Source organism: Gymnodraco acuticeps, unplaced genomic scaffold (assembly GCF_902827175.1).
Source record: "Gymnodraco acuticeps unplaced genomic scaffold, fGymAcu1.1, whole genome shotgun sequence".
In the NCBI taxonomy this organism is placed as follows: domain Eukaryota; kingdom Metazoa; phylum Chordata; class Actinopteri; order Perciformes; family Bathydraconidae; genus Gymnodraco; species Gymnodraco acuticeps.
This window is the reverse complement of record NW_022990966.1, coordinates 927,691-947,468: the sequence shown is the minus strand read 5'-3', so window position 1 is coordinate 947,468 and position 19,778 is coordinate 927,691. Positions and strand designations below refer to the sequence as shown.

The 19,778-nt window shown below is 41.4% G+C and overlaps 1 protein-coding gene across 2 annotated transcripts in view; it reads right to left on the bottom strand.

Annotated features, from left to right (window-relative positions):
• The window catches only part of mta1 (metastasis associated 1), a 49,435-nt gene that overhangs the window by 17,107 nt on the left and 12,550 nt on the right, over positions 1-19,778 (bottom strand). For both annotated transcript variants that reach the window (XM_034235369.1, XM_034235368.1), the window contains exons 4-7: positions 9,483-9,609; positions 4,765-4,828; positions 4,325-4,442; positions 1,560-1,662 (exon numbers count right to left, since the gene is read on the bottom strand). In XM_034235369.1, coding sequence (XP_034091260.1) covers positions 1,560-1,662; positions 4,325-4,442; positions 4,765-4,828; positions 9,483-9,609 — 412 coding nt within the window. The remainder of the gene's footprint in view (positions 1-1,559; positions 1,663-4,324; positions 4,443-4,764; positions 4,829-9,482; positions 9,610-19,778) is intronic.

Here is a 19,778-nt window from a genome sequence, read left to right as displayed (position 1 = left end):
TTAGTCATTGATATAGGTCTTTCTGTCAGCCTTTTTCTGAACCATTTGTGCACAGCAAGAAAGGATGTCCAGTGCTTCATGATTAAATATTCAGTGTTGTAGTGTTGCAGAGCAAGTGGAACTGCAGCCAATTTGAACTGAATGTGATGATACTGCTAAGCAACCATATCTAGCTCAAAACCAGAATCACTCACTGTGATGGAAACTTCTGAAGCAATGGAGACTTTGATGGCAAACACTGATGGTTTATTTGGAGCTTTGGCCGGAGAATTCACAAGACATTGTCGTGTGCCACAAGGTGACACAGCGGCTGCCAAACCAACTCTGAAGATCTCTACCCCAGACCCATGTATTTAGCTAGTTCTGAGAGAAGAATCAACATTGTGCATAACAAGATAAAGCAATATAATAGCACCTCTATCAGCTGATGCCAACAGGCAGGACAGGGAGACAAAACACTGAGAGCAGCCCAAGGTTAGAGGCCTGTGCTCATTGAGGGCAGTACAGACTGATAAACTGGGTCAAATGTATGGGCCCAGGAAAATATTTCCCCAACACTGAATAGTTAAGTTCCATGTCATCAGTTTGTCATTTTATCCTAGGACGCATGGTGAAATTGTCATAATAAGCTTCTGCTTTCTTAAGTTGTGGCCACAAAAATACTTGTTTTGTGATGTCACTTTTACCTTGACCTTTGTCCACTAAAATCTATCCATCTATCTGTTTCTCCTTGAGTCCAAGTTGACTTCGGGCCACATTTTCAAAAGTTATCTCAAAGCGCCATCATGAAATCACTGTCAAGAGAATCGGACTAGCAAGCACACACCGGGAAAAATTGCAAGGCCAATAAAAGGCAAATGTTTTACTGAGGAATAGGACACATGGAAACTTTTCACAGGACTTTCCGGCTGGTAGCAGTCTACGAACATAAAAAGGTAAGAAATTATGTCTGGTACTGCCAATGCACAACTTGGTGCTATGAGGAGCTCTGAAAAACGTAACAACCTCTCATTTGAAGGAATATGCGTATTTTCTTTTATGAATAGACAAAGCTCTTAAATACGAAGCTGGAGCCATGATATGGTTAGCTTAGCTTTGCATTAAGACTGGAAGCAGCTAGCCAACTCTGCTGCAAGGTAACCAATTCACTCACCAGGGCATCTAAAGCTAACCATATATTTCTGTCTAATCTGTAAGAAAGTGTGAAAAAGACATGTTATGGTTCAACATGAGAATGTGGGTAAAACTACCTTAAGTTTTGTCATCACAGAAAAATGTAATTGCAACCAAATTATACAGCTGAAATTTAGAACAAGGTAACATATTAATTAACACACATTCGAGGTGTTGGTGAGTGGATTAACACTTGTTTCAGTCCTTATGCTTTGCAGGCTATGCTAAGCAAAAGTTCTCTTGGATGAGGCTTTATATTCATCATAAATATATATGAGAGTCCATTTTCTCAACTAACTCCCAGCCACAGAGCATTATGTATGTATATTTTCTTCTCTCTCTTTTTTGGATTATTGGTAATCCTTTGCACTTTTGTGATGACTTACCGAGCTACTACTAAGAACTGGTCGATCTGTTTCTCCGTCAGTAGGCTGGTATAGTCCCAGACCTTCTCCTCTAGTTTCTCCAAGTCTCTGCCATCTTCCTCACCTGCACACACAGACACAGTTAAAGACACTTTTCAAGGCTGCAATGCTTCTTACCGACCACACATGTGCAACAAAAATGTGCAAATTCCCTGATGTTTGATTTTCTTCCTGTTTTTCCCTCTTTTCAAATCACTTGACTTGAGCAAAGCTATAATGAATGCCACAGTTTAATAGGTGGGTCTATCAGGCTGCCAATATGCCTGAACTTCTAAAAAAAGCAACAGAATTTCGCTAAGCTTTAATTAGAGAGCTTGGAGTCCCAACAGTGCCTAATTGAAATTTCAGAGGTTTTCCTACATGCTAAGAATACGATTCTGGCAAAACACTTAAACACGATCTGGCTGAGAAATAATCACAATTGAAATGCTGAATATCTAAAACACAATACTGGCACAACATATCTTTCAGATTTGCTAGGATAAGATTTTTTTATATTATGGAAGTTACAAAGAAGAAACACTCGTTGCAAGTGTAAGGAATAATATCATTAGCCAAATTATAATTAGGCCACATTCGCATGACTTTCAGCTTTCAGATGCTTTCAGACAGCGAGAAGCAGCTTCCATTGTTTTCAATGTAAACCAAGCTCAGTGGCAGCAGTTTATGAATGCACAGGTATTTTCTGCACTCTATCATGCATTTTGTGACGGTTCAATGTTTTCAACTTAAAAAAACATAAACGAGGGAAACAAAACATGAGCTAATTTGAGTGTTTCTGATGCTCTAAGGATTCAGAGGGATTAATGGAGAAAAAACAGTATCGACCTTAATGACACTAGTTAGTAAAAGCTGCTTTATTTATTGTACAGTAATACTCATTTCTTCTATTTTAAGATAAGAGTTACTATATTTACCCGTAGAATGAGATTACTGGGGGTAGACTTTATGAGAGCACCTTCAGATTAAGGCTTAAAACTAAAACAGATGTCATATGGTAAATTGCAGATATACATTTTGTGTTTGCCAACAATATTTGAGTACAGGGCTCATTATAGTCAGATGATTCAGCTACAGCTTGCATGCAGGCGTACAGGTTGTCCTTTATAAATAGGGAAATGGGAACTTGAACCAGTTTTCTAGTAAACGTTACAATAAAATATATTTTCAATTCAAATGAGGCCTTTCAATACTGGTGGGGTGACTTTAAAATGTGCAGCACATTAACATGAATCAGTTATTCTAAATAGAGTGCCACAGTGACGTGTCCTAAAACCCGAAAGTACGTTTTTTTTTTACCACGTCCGGTTCCTTCGACAAAAAGCAATGCAATTTCTCCATAGGATTTTGGAAAATAACTCCAAATAAGGTCTGTGGTTGAAACACATTTAAGAGACGGATCACGTTTTGTTCTACGACATTAAATACATCAGCAGTGACCCCACTGGTGATTTCTGAAGAGTTTACGTGTCTGAAAAACGATGGTTGTTACCAAGTGGCTGAATAGGACTACAGAAGTTGTCCAGGCCGTTTTACGTCATTACACCGAACACGTAAAACACTCCTCTAAGTTTGTTTGCACTGTTCTGCTTGAAAGCAAGTCCCTGCCTCCTGCTAACTGTTCAAACAAACGCTTCAACTCGTACCATTTACAATCTGTATGTTTGAATATGGATCTTAAGTTGGCGTGACGTTGAAGCAGCGACCCTGCTGTAGTTCGTTTATAGCATAACGTTAGCATTTTGCTCCTGGCGACTAGATTTACGATTAGAAAATAGGGTAGAAGTGGAGATTATCCGGCTGAACAAAACGTGATCCATCTCTTAAATGTGTCTCAACCACAGACCTTATTTCCAGCTATTTTCCTAAATCTTATGGAGAAATTGCATTGGTGTTTGTCGAAGGAACCGGAAGGAGTTTACTTCCGGGTTTTAGGACGCGTCACTGTGGCACTCTAAGCTTTTTATCATTTAATTGTGCTTTTTTATCATTTAATTGTGCTGTTTAGTAGCCATGGAAACCAAGGTTAGTTTTTTATTTTTAAAATAACTTTACTTGTAAAAAAAAAGTGAGTTCATAAGGAAGCTTGGGGCAGAAAAAGGTTGCATACAGTTAAAGGTGGGGTAGGTAAGTTTGAGAAACCGGCTCGAGACACACTTTTTGTTATATTCCATGGAATGCTCTTAACATCCCGATAGCAATGAATATCTGAAGTGCTTTGACAAAAAATCCATAAAAAAATGTCATCTGTGGAAGCCGTAGTACTGTAAAAAGTACATCCAATCCGTTTAGCCGGGCCGGCTAAACGGATTGGATTGCCGCCCTGTCTGTCAGCCTTCCATCTCGTGCACGCACAAATGTATCTCGTGCCGTCATTGGTCATGTGCGCGTTCATGTGTGTTGGAGGAGGTGCTCTGTAAGGAAGTCTGAAGGAAGGGGCGGAGTCTTTTCGGCTGTGTACTTTCAAATGTTAGTGCACTCGAGCCGGTTTCTGAAACTTACCTACCCCACCTTTAATGAAATTTCCCTGAGAATTGAACAGCAACAAAAACATGAAAAGTTAACAAGTTAATTTAAGTTGAGGATAGATTGCTCCAAACAATCATTCAGTACCCAGGAGGGTAAAAAGACCCCTGAAGGAAGAGCATTATAATGTGTTGCTCTGTGAATAAGCTTCTCTAGGAAAACTGTGTCAATTAAACAAAAATAATTGAAGTATATTGTACCTTCTTTCAGGAGGTCGGTGATGTCGGCCTGGTACTTGTTCCCGACGCGGATCTCCCCCTTATCAGCCAGCAGGGTCTTCTGCTGAGGGTCATACACCAGCGAGTAGAAGAAGGCATCCTGGGAAATACAGATGGCAGGAAGGCGTGAGGATGGTATGAAAGAAACAGGAAGCGAGACGGGCAAACGGAGAGGCGAAAGAGAGGAGTGTGTGTGTGTGTGCGTGTGTATCTTCCCCTCTGCTAGTCTCTCGTCTCCTCATTACTGTATGTGAAAAGAACATTCTGGGTCAACACGTTGAATAATTCATCTGGAAACAAGAATCTCTTAACTCATACGTTTCTCACACACACTTTTAAATAATCAGTTATCTCGCCCACCTAATCAAAGTTTAGGAGATCCCGTCTTATTATTTTTAGCGTGAAGATCTGATGGTACGTACCTCTCTGTCCAGGTAAGACTTCAGGGCTTCTGTCTCGTTCAGCAGAGTCACACAGCACTTCCCCCTGGAGTCCAGAAGGGATGTAAGGAAAGGTAGAAAGGGAAAAAGAGAAGGGAGAGAACATGGAGAATGAAAGAGGGAAAAATGTGAAACGCAGGACTTAACGTTCACGAGTTGCGTACCCTGGTTAAACTGTGTGAGAGAACTCCTCGGTGTAGGATGCATTAACAAGGAGCAACAATTACATTGATTTGTAGTGCGATGGAAACGTTTTCAATGCAGTGTTGTTTCTTTGTTTTGCACAACACCCAAAAAAGGAAAATAAGTGAGATTTTTTTGGACATATTGGAATGATAAATGTGTTTGATTTCCATACTTTCAATATTTTAATTTACATTACATACATTTGATCCAAAGCGACTTACATACTCAGTACTGTGGACAATCCCCACAGGAGCAATTTGGGGTGAAGTGACCCAGGGACACAACGACATGCTGACTGATCCGAACACCAACGCACTAATCCACTGCGCCACACGCCTCCCTACATAATTGTTTTTATTTTATTTAAAGAGACCATATAAAAGAGGGAATTAAATCATAAGACAAGAAAATAACCTATACAAATGAATTAAATTAACATTTTGATTCATATATCTGGATGTCATCGACATGTCTGTGAACATAGAACCCGTCAGTGGCTGTGTGATTGTTGGAATTAAACCAGTGAAAGAGGGTTGCTCTTGTTGCAGTCAGAGCATTTAGTCTCTCTTATGAGAAGGTAGATGCTCGACAGCATTACCAGGGAGTGAACAAAAGTGAGTTAACTGCTTGATTTTAAAGCTTTAGATACAAAGGAAGCGTACGTAGCAACAACACTGGATTTGGTTTCAGCTGGCCGAGCCCGTTCATTTGAGTGTGTTGACACTACTAAGGTCTGTCTCCAAATTATTTACCAGCGAGGTATTCATACCTCTCTAGCCCCGGGCGAACGGGGTGATCAACTGGAACACCTTCTGACACCTCGCTGCTGCAGCACGGAGCGAGGTGTCAACTTAGAGAACTTAAATCAAGATTTGAATCCTGTTCTCTAAACAAAACGACTCATCACAGTTATTTTTATTCAAGCAGATGTCAGTTTGCTCTCCCAGCCACTCCTCAGAAATGTCAAGTAATAAGGTGGTAATGATTATGTGGGTTTGCCTGGAGCTGCTCCCTGATGAGCAGAACATTTCTATATGTAGACACAGCTCTCTGTTGACATTTAGTGCTCATTGTGCTCCCTGAATTTCAGAGGATTGTTTTATGTCTGAGTTAGAGACCGAAAGCTGATTCCAAACTATCTTTCGGCCGTTATGTATGTGTAGCAGATAATGTAAGTGAAGGAATCAATAAATAATCTCATCATCCTCCAAGTGAAGGAGTGACGTTTTCACAGCCACACAAAGCGTTTGACTAAATTTGTCAAAGTTCATTAAAAACACAGTATGATCGAGATGAAAGTAGCATTTGCTGCGAATCAACATTAATGCTACCTGGGATTTTGTTCCCAATAGAGCTGCAACGTTACGTAAATCAGTCTAAAATCGAGCGAAAAATGATCTGCAACTACTTTCAAAAAGGTATTCATCGATTTTAGTAACGAAAGTTCTGAAATGTTAGAATATGCTGCTCGTCCTGATCCTAGATTGTAGTAAAAGAAAGGGGTTTTTGTTGCTTTTGGGTTTGTAGTTGGAAAAAACAAGACATTTAAAGAAATAACCCTGTGCATGCTAAGTATTGACCCGTTATCATAGAAATGTGAGTTTGACTGGCTGCTCCGTTAACATCCGTATAGATCAGGAGTCGGCAACCCGCGGCTCTCGAGGCGCATGCGGCTCTTTAAGCCCTCTGCTCTGGCTCCCTTGAGCTTAGACAAAAATAAGAAGGAAATCAAATAAAAGTATTTGTAGGACTATTTAAATGTTGTTGCACGGTTGAAAATGTTTCGTATCTTGTATTTTGAGGTGATACTATGACACATAAATAAAAAACAAAATGGTTTTAATTAGGTCAACTCAAATATGCGTCATTTGGTCAAAAGGTTGCAGACCCCTCGTATAGATGAACACACTTGTCATAATGCATTTGCTGCACAAGGTAAATGAGTGTTTTCTGTGGTACAAGGCAAGGCAAGTTTATTTATATAGCACCTTTCAACACAAGGCAATTCAAAGTACTTTACAAAAAACGAAAGACATTAAGAAAATGGCATTTAAAAACAGTCATTAAAAAGAAAAGATAATAAAAGAAACATTAAAAGAAAAAGTACATGGATAAAAGTTACAGTGCAGTCTAAGATATGAATAGTTCAATTAAAAGCAGCGACAAAAAGAAAAGTCTTCAGCCTGGATTTGAAAGTAGTCAGAGTTGCAGCGGACCTGCAGGTTTCTGGGAGTTTGTTCCAGATATTTGGAGCATAATAACTGAACGCTTCTTCTCCGTGTTTAGTTCTGACTCTGGGGACAGAAAGCTGACCAGTCCCTGAAGACCTGAGAGATCTGGATGGTTCATCATTTAGCAGGAGGTCAGAAATGTATTTTGGGCCTAAACCATTCAGTGCTTTATAAACCAGCAGCAGTATTTTGAAATCTATTCTTTGACACACAGGAAGCCAGTGTAAAGACTTCAGAACTGGAGTGATGTGATCCACTTTCTTAGTGTTAGTGAGGACTCAAGCAGCAGCGTTCTGAATCAGCTGCAGCTTCCTAATAGATTTTTTAGTGAGACCTGTGAAGACACCATTGCAGTAGTCGAGTCTACTGAAGATAAAAGCATGGACAAGATTTTCCAAATCCTGCTGTGACAAAAAAAACAGGACCGTAAATCTTAAGGAGGACAATTTAAAATGTAAATGTAACAGTCTAAATGTTTTTTTGTTTTAAATCAAGTGAAAAGTATTCTGACATTGATACAAGTTAATTGTATTTTTTGCCGTTACCACATTTTTTTTGACCTGTTTTGAGTTTATTTACAATCAATTTCAAGGAAGTTTTTTTTGGGGGGGGGGGGGATGTTTTGGGAGCCACTAGTAGCCCAAAGGAATTGCCTCAGTCACAGCTTGGTATAGGTATGTGTTATCAAAACAGCGCTCTGTGTGGGACCAAAACTCTCGAAAGAAAGCAAAACAAAGTGAAGGGAAACAGATGGTTTGTGGAGCAGGGGCAGCGTACCTGATGTGTGTGGCAGCGTACCTGATGTGTGTGGCAGCGTACCTGATGTGTGTGGCAGCGTACCTGATGTGTGTGGCAGCGTACCTGATGTGTGTGGCAGCGTACCTGATGTGTGTGTCAGCGTACCTGATGTGTGTGGCAGCGTACCTGATGTGTGTGGCAGCGTACCTGATGTGTGTGGCAGCGTACCTGATGTGTGTGGCAGCGTACCTGATGTGTGTGGCAGCTAGTGCTGTAGCGACGCGTCGACTTCAAAATATCGTCGACGACATATTTCCGCGTCGACGCGTCGCCACCATAGACTGTATATATGGTCGCCACACACACATGGGTCACCCAAAGCAACAAGCAGTTCGCAATCGCACTTCTAACACAATGGAGACTGAAACGGCTACCACCTCCTCCTCATAGGATTGCGCACGAAGCCCTCAAACGAAAACATCTCGCCCTAGGTCTTCAAAAGCATGGGAATATTTTAAAGTTAGTCCAAAACGCAAAGATATTTATATATTTATATCTCACTGAGACTGCAGCTTGACCGGAAGCAGCAGCTAGCTGTGGTGGCAACCATTAGCAGCTAGCATTTGCTCTCCGATTTTTACATTAAAATGGAATTATGGATTATAAATTCAATAATTTTTTTATACATGGACGTTAAAAACCTATGGATTAACCGATTCAGCCGCGTTTTTTCTCATTTTAATGCCATTGAACACGTATTTTGATCAGATTGACAGCTACGGCGGTGAGACGATCTCCCTAGAAGCTCTGTGAAGGTACGTGTTGTGATGACTGTATTTGCTTCCCCTGTCGCGAGTCCGGATCACTCAGTGATGACACTATGTACCTACATAATCTGTGGAGTCTCAGCTTTAATCGGATATCTTGTATGTGCAGCTACGATAAGTAATAAGGGTACTTTTATCTTGAGTTCTGTGCCAATGTCCGTTAGCATTTTTTGCTCAGGGGTCATTTAGATAGCATTTTAGTTTGCTTCTTATGAGACTTGTGTTTTGTTTTGTTTTGGTAAACATGGTTTGTATCGTCAGTTAGCTGAGATTATTTCCGTTAATCTGGTATAACACATTAATAGGTTCTTAAATATTAAGATCCCCTGAGACACAGTATCGTGAAAAATTTTTTTTTTACATTACGTTTTTTATGAATTGAACAATAGAAAAATAATCGTTCCATTAGTCGACTAATCGATCAAATAATCGCCCGATTAATCGTTTTCAAAATAATCGTTTCCCCCCAGCACTAGTGGCAGCGTACCTGATGTGTGTGTCAGCGTACCTGATGTGTGTGGCAGCATACCTGATGTGTGTGGCAGCGTACCTGATGTGTGTGGCAGCGTACCTGATGTGTGTGGCAGCGTACCTGATGTGTGTGGCAGCGTACCTGATGTGTGTGGCAGCGTACCTGATGTGTGTGGCAGCGTACCTGATGTGTGTGGCAGCATACCTGATGTGTGTGGCAGCGTACCTGATGTGTGTGGCAGCGTACCTGATGTGTGTGGCAGGTAAAGACTCCAGTTGGCGGGACAGGAAGAGCTCTCGGTGTCTGAGCTGGTGTTTGTGTTTCTCGGGGAGGTCCGCCATCTCTGGATTCTCCATCTCCTCTTCCAGCTCCCCTGGGGGTTAGAGAGGGTCAAAGGTCAAACGTATACCCATCGAATGAGGTGGAAGAATGACGTCCGCAGGGGAAACAAGGAGAGTGGGAGGCGATGTAAATGTATCGGCTGCAGCAACAAACGGTCTCAGATGCACGACGAGATTTAAAGCACATGATGCACACTTGGAACAATAGAGACCTCAGGGGGAAAGGGACTCGTGTATGCGTACAGGAATTGTACATGTATCCCGCTGATTATGTCTTCATGTGACCTGCGATATGAATCTGGCTAAGGGTTTCTCTTCCATTACTGTATTTCGCAACTTGAATACAAAAGTCATGCCACACCACTCAGGATTCTCCATCATTGTAATGCCCTCCAACTGTGTTTCCATTGCACTATTATTTAGGTAATCTCAAAAGAAATCACCATTGTAGAGTGTTCTCTTCTGTTGTTATCCATTTAGAGCAGCAAAAGGACACCGCAGGGGATCCTGTAGCTTCCATTGAGAAAAGTTGAACACAAAGCTGTTTTTTCAAAGATGGAGAGATCTACTTTTTGAGACTTCCCGTGTTGGAATTTGAAGAAACATAAATAATTAACAACTCAAATTAACCAGATTTTCCCAGCAGAATTGATTCATTAATACTTTTAATTATGTGAATGACTTGGAGCAAACAGTTGCAATGAATTAATAATGGCAAAAATAACCAAATGAACAGAAATGTTAGGTCTCTTCCTGATAATCAGCCTGCTTGGATTTGTGTGCATTCAGTATGAACCAATCCTGGCTGCAGCTCTGTAGGAGCACAGTAGGAGACCAGAAAGGTCTTTGTACGATGTCTGCTTTTACACATTTTAGTTTAAGCCTGTGAGAAATATCTGTGAGAGGTTTCAGTCATGTTTGCTGTCACCCCAGTGCAATGACGTTGAAAGTAATGTATATGCTGCTGAATCACTAACAAAACATTTAAAACACTCAAATGAAGCTCAGCGCAAGTTCAGACAGGAAGACCTATCACTCCGTATTGCACGTCGTGGCAATACTCGCTCCCTTCACTAGATGACAGGGAGCGCCACTCCTTAGCCAACCTATCACTTCCCTCCATTCACAAGCCTAATTATCGCACCTGTTAATCCCTCTATATATGCTCTCCCCTTTTCTATCAGCTGTCTTTCAGGTGCCAACGCGCAACCCTCCTCCACCCCTTCGCCTCCTGCTTCCAACTCAGGGCCAAGCTTACCTCCTCCCTTCCAACCGGACCTAACCACTTATCACCATCACCAGTGTCTAGACCCAGGGGGGTTCATCGGAAACGGTTCTTTCCCTTCCCGAATGATATCCTACAAAACCTGGGCCTAATCGCCAAACACCATTTCATTCCCTTGTTATAAACTGTCATCATTATGTTTCATTTATATAATGTGACCGATAATAAACATGTATTCCATACATTACGTCTCTCCTGATTGAACTAAGGATGTCACACCAACTTTGACGCCTAAAGAAAATATGTTTTCACATTCTTTGCAAAACTTGCATAGTTTCCTTTCAGGCTGGTGATCTTGAATGAATTGTTACTAATTCACCACAGCGTATATTGCATTGTGTCAGGAGCATGAATTTCCAAGATGATTTTTTTTATTGCAGGTGTAACCTTGAGTATCCTGGTGCCCTGGACAAAAAGAATCGATGGTGAAAAACCCTTGGATAATCAGTCTGAAAACGGGTGGACAGAGCGGCAGTTGAAGGGCTATCAGCCCATTTGAGTCGGCTATGTGTCTGAGTCATCCTATAAGAATAGATTTAACCGCTGCTTGTAGGCAACATCACCGACGCTTCCTCATATGAGGATGAGGAGGAAATGGAGGTGGGAGAAGAGGAAAGAGGAGATAAAAGAAAGCGAGATGGACAGGAAAATAGATCCACAGAGAGACACATTGGAGAATACAAAAGGAAGAAGACAGAGAGACAGCGAGGAAGACTGGAGGAAGGGGAGCAATAGAGAAATCAGCAGGGAAAACAGGGGGGAGCCAGAGAGAGAGAGCGGTAGAGAGAGTAAGTGCAACAGAGAGGAGGAAGAGCAGTCAGTACGTGCTCCAATTCATTTGGAGTTTCATTAGAGGAAGCGAGACAGAAAGAGGGAGACGGGGAGCAGAACAAAAGCAATCAAGGGATTTTCAGGAGAAGAGATGTGTGGCCAAAATCAATAAGTACTCCTTCACTCCCTCTGCCCAGCACCACACACACACACACACACACACACACACACACACACACACACACACACACACACACACACACACACACACACACACACACACACACACACACACACACACACACACACACACACACACACACACACACACACACACCACACACACACACACACACACACACACACACACACACACACACACACACACACACACACACACACACACACACACACACACACACACACACACACACACACACACACACACACACACACACACACACACACACACAATTAATAAAGGGGAAAAACAACATTACAAAGGGAACAAGAAGGTGAAGTGGGGAGACAAACATGAAGTGTGTGAGTGTTAGAGCTGCATCTATGTGTGTGCAACATGATAAAAACATGCGAGTAGCTAAATATTAAATGTTGTGCTCGTACATATTTAAATTGGCATTTTAAGGTTCATGTTCCAGTAGTAATCCGGCTCAGCGGCTCATAATGAGCTCCTGACTGCTGCTGGAGTTTCCCCTACATTAGGCATGAAAATCTATAAAACTGCAAACTGAATCACATCGCAAAAGAAGTGAATTAATTATTGGCCAAACTAGCTTTTACTGAGAGGGGGGGGCGTAGGGATGAGACACACACACACTCCCTGCAACATATAACCAAGAGGAGGATATTGTTGTGCATTTTCTGACAGAATCAGTTTAAACATGAATGAAAAGACAACTGAAGGACAGCGTTCGTTAAGTTATACAGGAACTTTGTCGCAGTCTGTTCTAACCGAGACTAGTTTTAAATAGAGCTAAACAACAGCTCTCAAGCAGACCGATGGCAAGATGTACAATTTTAGAGTAAACACTTTTAATCCAGGCTTTCCTGCAGGAAATTGGTTAGCAGAGCTAGAGAGTGCTGCCCATCTGACAGAGAGTTAGGGTTGTTGTCACCATTTTTCCATCATGTTAAAACTCTAAAGTTTGTTTTCCTCTCTCTCTCGTTATTAAGATGTGCAACTCTGCTTAATTACTGCAAAGTGAATGTACAATATGATGCATTAATCACTCATCTGCTGAGCTGAATCAGACAGGTCCTGACAGTTGATTTATGCGGCAACAATTAGTTTTCTTATTATGATGTTATGAATTTTGGGGGGAACTTTATTTGAAAGCCATCAGCATAGACTTAAATAGAACATGACACGAACTGGGGACGTTACGCTTTATGTTCGGCACCTTGACATCCCTTTAATAGGCTGTTTTCTGTGTGATGCATCAACTGCCTAATAAAGCCTAAAAAGTCTATATAATATTTCTGAAAAGCTAAAACTACACACTTGTTTCAGCCAATGTGTTACTAACAAACACTGCGAACAAAACTAAAAGATCTGAATATATAAGCTCGCACTGACCATAGATTATAAAAAGGAAATTATACAAATGCAGACAAGAGTATATTATTTTAACTTAAAGAAAATACCTTAAGCACGGAGGAGATGTGTTGATTTTTTTTAGACTAAAACTTTAAAATATGATTTGTTCTGTCTACTGTGTTTGAACAAAAAATACTGCATGTATGTTCGTCAGCAGCTGTTTGAGGTTTCTCCCTTTAATAACTCAGTAAAGGTTTTTTTTTTTGTTTCTTTATGCCAATACAGGGTCTGCATCTCTGTACGCACCGTTAGCCGGTAATTACTGTTTTTTAGCTGGTAAAATGTATTAAAAACCGGTAAATTAAAAACCTGCTGGTCAAAATGTCCGGTAATAATTAGGGATCGATCAGCCGCCGATCATTATTGGCCGATATTCACTTAATAGTTTGATCGGTGCTCTCTATAAAGGCCGACCAGGAGAGCTGGATCTGATCGATATGGACATAAACGCGAGTGAAGTATAACCGGACGCGAGAGAGAGATCAGATCAGCTGCTGAGTCTGATGGAGACACGCAGCTCTGCATGATCACCTGAAGCCCCGCCCACTGTTTAGCGAGCTGCATGAGAAACTGACGGGCTGTCAGAGAGAGAGGGAGGGAGAGGGGAAAAGAGAGCATCCGTTTCTCCCGTGTTATTATCCAAAGTTAATGTAAACTTTTGAATAATGTAATTTGTTTGAATGTAATAATTATGTTGTTTGTGGAATCATTTATTGAAAAATGAATCTGAATTTTTCGATCTGTTACGATTATAAACTGAAGCAATATAAAAATGACTCCCATTAACTGAGTTTTAAACATCAGCATATCCGGTCATAGTCCGGTAATTACCTGCTAATGGAAACTCTGCTACACAATTATTATTATTATTGAAACATGACCGGTAAGTTTCAAATTTGTCCGGTAAAATTAGTTCTTTCCAGACATTTGACCGGCAAGAAAGAATCCTAGCGGAAACCATGGTACGCACATATGCATGGTTTTACACACAGTATCCAGACTGTGTGGTACATCATCTCCTCCATCTGGACCCTGGCTGAGCGTCCTTGAGTAGCAACTCAACTCCCCAACCTCAGTCCTTCTCCTCTGCTCCTCTGAGCCAATCTCCTGGCACTGCACCCACACCATACTCTCTACAAATTGCCTCTCCATCTCACCTGTCCCAGCCAATTATCAATTATTGATGAATGGGTCGCCTTACAGGGCTGAGAGACGGCAAGGGGAGGGGGAAGGAGAGGGCAGGCCTGAGGGTGAGGAGAGCACCGCAGACCGCTATCCCCTTAACAGACTGACTGCGCCTCCATGATACAGTAAGCGTTTGAGAGGCAGTGAAGCAGACAGCTACATGCTTCTGCTCAAAAACCATTGAGAAACAGTTCACTCACGGTTCCTTCTAAAGCGGGAATATCTGTCAATGTAAAATCAATACTGGATGAGAGAAGACACCATCTGGGAGTTTGGTTGTGGTATTATTGTGACATTTTGTCTCAACATGGTGTTAAAGACACCTTACCACCCCCAGCTCCTTCTAGTTTATGTAAACAAATCATTTTTGCAAAACTCAAAATGTACGGTCTCTATCCCAAGCCCAGATAACTTTGTTTACCTCACAAAGGATATTTTCCACAGACATAACAAAGCTTCCTCCAGATAAACAGCTGTTTTCAGAAGCTGAATCGTTCTCCTCATAAACACATTTGAATTAGTTTAATCCCCTTTAAGTAACTGTAGTCAAATTTCAAAAAATGTGACAAACAAAAAACAACGTCTGTAATTGGTTTAAGTTAGTAGGCTGGTATGTATATGTATGTAAACATAAGTCTTACAGTAATCAGACTTCAGTACTGATCAAACCTGTTTTCCCGTTTCCTGACTCAATGTTAGTTCTCCCAGAAAGAGTGCATATGAAATCAAGTTAAGTTCAAATTAAAGTTTAGCAGCAGAAAGGTAAGCACATAATGCAAACTTTTGAAGCATAATTTCCTCCTTCACATACTGAAAAACATACAAAGTAAGTACATTTTGAAAAAATATTTAAAGGTGGGGTAGGTAATGTTGGAGAAACCAGCTCGAGTGCGCTAGAATTTGAAAATACACAGCCGGAAAAAATCTGCCACTTCCTTACAGAGCCCCTCCTCCAACACACACGAACGCGCACATGACCAATGAGGACACGAGGTAAGTTTGTGCACAGATGGAAGGCTGACAGGCAGGTAGGCCATCCAGTTGATTGGTCGTGCTTTTTACAGCGCCACGGCTTCCACACATTTTTATGGATTTGTTGTCAAAGCACTTCAGATATTCATTGCTATCGGGATGTTAAGAGCATTCCATGGAATATAACAAAAAGTGTATCTCGAGCCGGTTTCTCAAACTTACCTACCCCACCTTTAAAGGAGTAAGACGTCAAAGCTGCTGCAATAAGTGAAATCTCTTTGTGCACCATAACAACTGTGTCGACATGCGGCGAGGACGTTGCCTTCTCCACTTTCTAATCATTAGGGCTGATAAGGACACAGCTAATAAAGCTCTGCAGCTGCAGATGCAAATGAGAAATTCATCCTCTGACTGTAGGATATCATCTCAGGTTAAATATAGTGCCGCGGTGCAGCTCCATTGATTCAACAACTAGGAAGAAGTGCCATCCTGCAAGTGAATTAAGTTATAAAAAGGTAGTAAAAGCATCCAAAAAAAAGGGATGTGACATGTTTATGACCTAGGCAAAGGAAATGAGTGGTTTTAATATACTGCGCCACAACCAGCACCCCTTCACTGGTTCCACTTTTTGAGCATCAGGTCACTGGCAGTATTATTGTCCATTGTTTATGGGAGCTAGGAGCCACATCTCAAAAATAGAAAAAAAAGGTTTGGTCATTGCAAATTCAAACGTCTGAAGGGAGGGGCCAGGGAGGTAAAAATGCCAAGTCCGCCACAGAAGCTGACCACTCAAGAGGCAGCTCCGCTCAGAGGGGAGGGGCTAAAGCTTGAGACGGAGGCCCCATTGAGGGAGTGCACAGAATCTCTGCAAGCAAAATATTTGATCAATGACTCACGGCAGACACACAGTCTCATACACACACACACACTTACACATAAGACTGCCATTCTCTCTCAATTCAAAGGAAAATGACCTAAATGCACCCCTTCAGTGACTTCTGTGACAGAGATAAAAAAAAATCAAGTCATCATGCCTATATAAGAGCAGACCAAAGCATGCAAACACACACACAGGGAGCTGCAGCTACAGAAACACAGACAGGATACAGCACACACCCATGTGATGCGCAGCCAATTCTGCCATGCATTTTTTACATATTGCAAATGTCTGGAAGCCCCTCGCCGAACTGCAGATGGCAAAGAGAGCAAAGCCAAAAATTAAAAGGCATGTAGAGGAACGGCCTATAGTATACTAACAACAAATACTCAGGGTTCCTTAAGCTCAAGGTGAGTTAAAAGGTTCTTTTTTTTTTTTTGGATAAACTTGACAGAAATCAAGTTTAAAGAAAAAAACAAACCTATAATTGTTTTGGGTTAAAAACCGGAAGCCCCACAAATTTGCTTGGAGAATTAATAATTGAGTAAGAAGAAAAAAGAAAACAGTCCTACAGGGACACACACACACACACTGATGCTGTGTGGTCCAACAGAACAAAACAATCCCCCTCCTGCCATAGTTACACCCCACAGGCCTTACACACAATCACACACACACACACACACACACACACACACACACACACACACACACACACACACACACACACACACACACACACACACACACACACACACACACACACACACACACACACACACACACACACACACACACACACACACACACACACACACACACACACACACACACACACACACACACACACACACACACACACACACACACACACACACACACACACACACACACACACACACACACACACACACACACACACACACACACACACACACACACACTAGCACACATGAATGGTGGAGGGAGTTAAATCTGCGTTAAATCAACAAAAACATATTTTTTACCATTGATGTGATTAGCCTCATCTTTTTGTTTGCTTTACAGACGGTGGCTATGTTTGATGTACATGTTAAGTGGTTGTACTTGATGCAAGCACTGTGAACAATAGGGACCTTATTTTATTTTGCACCTCTGTTCTTTCAAAATTCATCACGTAACTTGCTTTTCTGCCTATCTTCAAAATCTAAAATAGACCCAAAATATAAAAAATAAAACAATTAAAAACATAGTAAGTTTCTTCCGACCATGTCTAATGAAAAGCATTAGCTGGCACTTAAGCTTACTAACACATTACATGTCACTTGTTAGACGCTTTTATCCAAAGCGACTTACATACTCAATACTGTGGGCAATCCCCACAGGAGCACTTTGGGGTGAAGGGTCTCAGGGACACAACGACATGCTGACTGCAGTGGGGTTTGAACCTGTGAACCCCTGATCCGAACACCAACGCACTGCACCACACGCCTCCACACATTTTGGTATTTACAAAAATGTACACATTTTATTCAGTTTGAAGCAAAACTATGTAAATATTTCTATTGAAATACACAATAATAGCTTCGACCTCAAATATCCACCTCAACAATAATTGAATCTTGAACTGAGTCATGTTTATCCTTACTGCGTCTGCAAGTCATCACATCTGCATATTTCCAGAAAGTGGTCCACTGAATACATATAAGAACAAGTCATGCACAACATTTTAATACAGCCATTATTTATTATTGTTAATCCTATGTGCACACCACTCATGAATCATGAAGCATCACGACTCTAAAAGGATTCTCCTCTTCATTTTTTGCATTTTTTTATGTGGCTGGTAAGGATGAGTAATTTAACAATTACGACCAGAGTCTGTCAGGATGTGGGTGGTTGTGGTTGGTGGTGGTATTTTACCACTAACATTATACTGAAGATGGATAACCATCAGTTGCCCAAGAGAACAGATGCTAAGAAAGAGTTCTTTTAAATGACTGTTGTAAGTTTATAAATCCAAAACAGAGATCACCTGTTGTTATAACACACATGTTATGCCTCAGCCAACCACTCTAAAATATACAATTTCCATCCATACGTGTCCAGACTCAGGAAGGGACACCCAACATCTGTGTCACTATAACAGTACCCTACCAAATGTGAAATAGTGTTTTTCATTATTTTTGTCGTAATTAGTTTATACATTATAGCGTGTTTTGTGAGGTCAGTCAAATCCAGGACCCTGAAGCGGGCAGGGAAGATAGTGGCCGACACCTCCCACCCTGGACACAAACTGTCCATCCGGACCAAAACCTCTCGCCACCTGAACAGTTTCTTCCCCTCTGCTACCGGCCTCATCAACAAGGCCCGGCCCCCCCCACTGACACTTTACCTCAGACACAACGCAGACTCTATGCATCACATTAATGCACAACAATATTTTGTATTACTGCTGATTTTTTGTCCATATTTTATTCCTTCTACTCTATTCCATTGCAATGTAAATACTGTTATATTTTTCTAGTTCTGTGTTTTTTAATTCTTGTTTTTATGCACCACGACACCAAGTCGAATTTCTCGTACGTGGTACCTACCTGGTAATAAACCTGTTTCTGATTCACATCACACTTGATTTAAAGTGTGTGCCAAATCTGAAGAAATTCCCTCAAGTTGCTCCTGAGATAAAAGCGTTAATGACAAAGAGACAGACTGAAAACCAAAAAACGAAGAAAAAATATTCTGAGGAAGGATAAATCCCACTCTGCTGCTCTTCTTTCAAATCCAGGCCCTCTGGAGCAGTGCCTTGAAGGCATATTTTGCCACCGACCCCTTGGGGGACAGCCGGGACATTTAAGATCGTCTCTGGCCTTTAAAAGACACACTTTTGTTACCAGCAACTTCAGCCTCGTATTTCGACAACCTTTTAAAACTGACCATCTTGATCCTTCTGGGCTTCTGTATTTCCCCTTATTCTTTCCCCATCATTAAAAAAAACATTGATTTAATGTCTTTCTCTGTGAAAAACACCCTGGTACCCATAACATTAAAAGGCTGCTGGAGCCCAGTCTGCCAGCTGTTCCAGACACTGCAGTGTTTAGCTCCAAGCTCTGGAGAAGAACACCACATTCAAGAGCACGCCTCACACCCACGCTTTAGAGCACATATGCATAGACGCACACACAGGTGTCTTCCTATTGATACACCCAACAGATCGAATGCTGTCTGCACTCAGGCCTGCCAGAGGAGGGGGGGATGCTGCAGTTTGGACTGTTTCTCTCGGCTCGGTAACAAAAACTCAATTTTGTATTACCCCTGCTGTGCAAACAAGCCTCCCAATCCAGCCAAATAACAAATTGTATTCTAAAGTTCAGGGAAATCTTCTTAAATTTGACCGAGGCACTATACCTCTGCAGTGGAAAATAACTGAAGCGTGTTGCCCAGATAGAAATGTTTGAAATCCTGTTTTTTTTGTTTTCTTGATGGTGTGTTTTGCAGGCGGGGTAACGGTCGG